This window comes from Eimeria mitis, genomic scaffold (genome assembly GCF_000499745.2).
Source record: "Eimeria mitis Houghton genomic scaffold, Emh_scaff2353, whole genome shotgun sequence".
Lineage (NCBI taxonomy): Eukaryota > Apicomplexa > Conoidasida > Eucoccidiorida > Eimeriidae > Eimeria > Eimeria mitis.
Window position 1 is genome coordinate 6,185 of NW_013570689.1, and position 2,280 is coordinate 8,464.

At 55.8% G+C, this 2,280-nt stretch overlaps 2 protein-coding genes across 2 annotated transcripts in view; one reads left to right on the plus strand and one right to left on the minus strand.

Moving 5' to 3' along the window:
- EMH_0052490 (uncharacterized protein) overlaps positions 1-805 on the plus strand; it is a gene marked incomplete at both ends in the record, with an annotated part of 1,541 nt that extends 736 nt beyond the window's left edge. Inside the window, 2 exons of the mRNA XM_013496881.1 lie at positions 25-447; positions 710-805. Coding sequence (XP_013352335.1) covers positions 25-447; positions 710-805 — 519 coding nt within the window. The remainder of the gene's footprint in view (positions 1-24; positions 448-709) is intronic.
- Positions 806-1,618: 813 nt separating this feature from the next.
- On the minus strand, positions 1,619-2,065 carry EMH_0052500 (uncharacterized protein; the record flags this gene model as incomplete). Its single annotated transcript, XM_013496882.1, has 1 exon — positions 1,619-2,065. The coding sequence occupies one exon, from the start codon at positions 2,063-2,065 to the stop codon at positions 1,619-1,621; it is 447 nt and encodes a 148-aa protein (XP_013352336.1).
- Between the last annotated feature and the right edge of the window lie 215 nt (positions 2,066-2,280).

The window sequence follows — 2,280 nt, forward strand, 5'->3', positions numbered from 1 at the left end:
CAGGCTGCTGCGCGTTCAATCAAGGAGCAGCTGCTCTGCTGCGCGACGGAGAAGGGAGTTGTCTTAGCAGCAGAACGAAGCCTCGCCAGCAGCAACCCCTGCACTGTACAGACACCGAGGGGCTGCAGCCGCTGCAGCAGCAGCAGCAGCAGCAGCAGCAACGGCAGCAGCAGCAGGAATGGGGACACAAACAGCACTAACGGCAGCAGCAGCAGCAGCAGCAGCAGCTGGTGGGGGATCGACAGCAGGAAACGCCGCTGTGATGAAGGGCCTTGGGGCCTAGCTGAGGAGCAAGATACCAAGCAGCAGCAGCAGCAGCAGCAGAAGCAGCAGCAGCAGCAGCAGCAGCAGCAGACGCAGCAGCAGTGGATTGTTGGAGACTGCCGTGTTGCAGCTGCGGAGATTTTGTTTGATGCGAAGGCTCTCAGCGACTACAGATACACCTGGGTACACTCTGCTGCTGCTGCTGCTGCTGCTGCTGCTGCTGTTGCTGCTGCTGCTACTGCTGTTGGTGCTCCTGCTGGTGCTGCTGCTGCTGCTGCTGTTGGTGCTGCTGCTACTGCTGGTGTTTGCGGCGTAGAATGTTGTGGCTTTGAAACAAAGTGTGTTTCTCGGTGGGGTTGTTACTAAGCTGCTGCGGTTGCTGCTGCTGCTGCTGCTACTGCTGCTGCTGCTGCTGCTGCTGTTGCTGCTGCTGCTGCTGCTGCAGGCTGAGGAGGAGCCGCTGAGCGCTGTGCACTTTATGCCGCTGCAGGCGGCGGTGGAGGCCGTCGTAGAGAAGTGTCCCCTAGACACCAGAAAGTAACACACACATACTCCTGTCTCCAACTGTCTCCAACTGTCTCCAACTGTCTCCTTTTGTCTCTGCTGCTGTCTCCTTGTGTCTCTGCTGCTGTCCCCTTTTGTCTCTGCTGCTGTCTCCTTTTGTCTCCTTTTGTCTCCTTTTGTCTGCTGCTGTCTGCGTTTGTCTCTTTTTGTCTCCCTTTTGTCTATGTGTGTCTCCTTTCGTATCCTTTTGTCTCCTTTTGTCTCCTTTTGTCTCCTTTTGGCTCCTTTTGCCTCCTTTTGTCTCTTTTCTTGTCTCCTTTTGTCTCCTTCTGTCTCCTTTTGTCTCCTTCTGTCTCCTGTGCCGCTTTGGCTGTCTCCTTGTGCTCCTTTCTGCCTTTCGCTCCCCCTGGCTGCTGTCTTCACACTGCTGCTGTTGCTGCTGCTGCTGATGCTGTTGCTGCTGCTGCTGCTGCTGCGGATGCTGTTGCTGCTGCTGCTGCTGCTGCTGCTGATGCTGTTGCTGCTGCTGCTGCTGCTGCTGCTGCTGCAGGTGTTTGCTGCAGAATGTGTTTCTGGTTGGTGGCACTTCACTAATCCCTGGGTTGGCAGCCCGTCTACAAACAGAGCTGAGGGTCTGCTGCTGCTGCTGCAGTTGCTGCTGCTGCTGCTACTGCTGCTGCTTCTCCTGCTGCTGCTGCTGCAGTTTCTGCTTCTGCTGCTGCTGCTACTCCTGCTGCTGCTACTGCTGCTGCTACTGCTGCTGCTACTGCTGCTGCTGCTATTACTGCTGCTACTACTGCTGCTGCTGCTGCTGCTGCTGCTACTGGTGATGCTGCTGCTGTTACTGGTGCTACTGCTGCTGCTGCTGCTGCTGCTGCTGGTGCTTCAGGAGCTGTACCGATACAGAAAGGCGCATGCCTCCTTCTCCCCGCAAGTCCATGTGCTGCCACACCCAGAGCTGCAGCAGTAAGTCTTTTGCTGCTGCTGCTGCTGCTGCTGCTGTTGTTGTTGTTGCTGCTGCTGTTGCTGTTGTTGCTGATTCTGTTGTTGCTACTGCTACAGCTGTTGCTGTTGTTGTTGTGTTTGTTTGTTTGTTTAGTTTTTTTGTATTATATATGTTTTGTTTTGTTGGTGGTGTTTTGTTTGTCTCTGTCTCTCTCCTTCTCGCTGTCTCCTCCTGTCTCCTAGCTGTTCTCTGCTGCTGCATCTGTTGCTGCTGCTGCACCTGTTGCTGGTGCTGCAGCTGCTGCTGTTGCTGCATCTGTTGCTGCTGCCGCACGTCCTCCTGCTGCTCCATCTGTTGCTGCACCAACAGCACAACCCCCAGAAGCAGCAGCAGCAGCAGCAGCAGCAGCAGCAGCAAGAGGGGTGTGCGTGTGTGTGTGTGTGCAGCCACGCAGCAATATGTGGCGGCTTTCGTTTTGCTGCGCAGCACCACTATGACTTAAACCATATCACGAGGCAGCAGGTGACGCAGCAGCAGCAGCAGCAGCAGCAGCAGCAGCAGCAGCA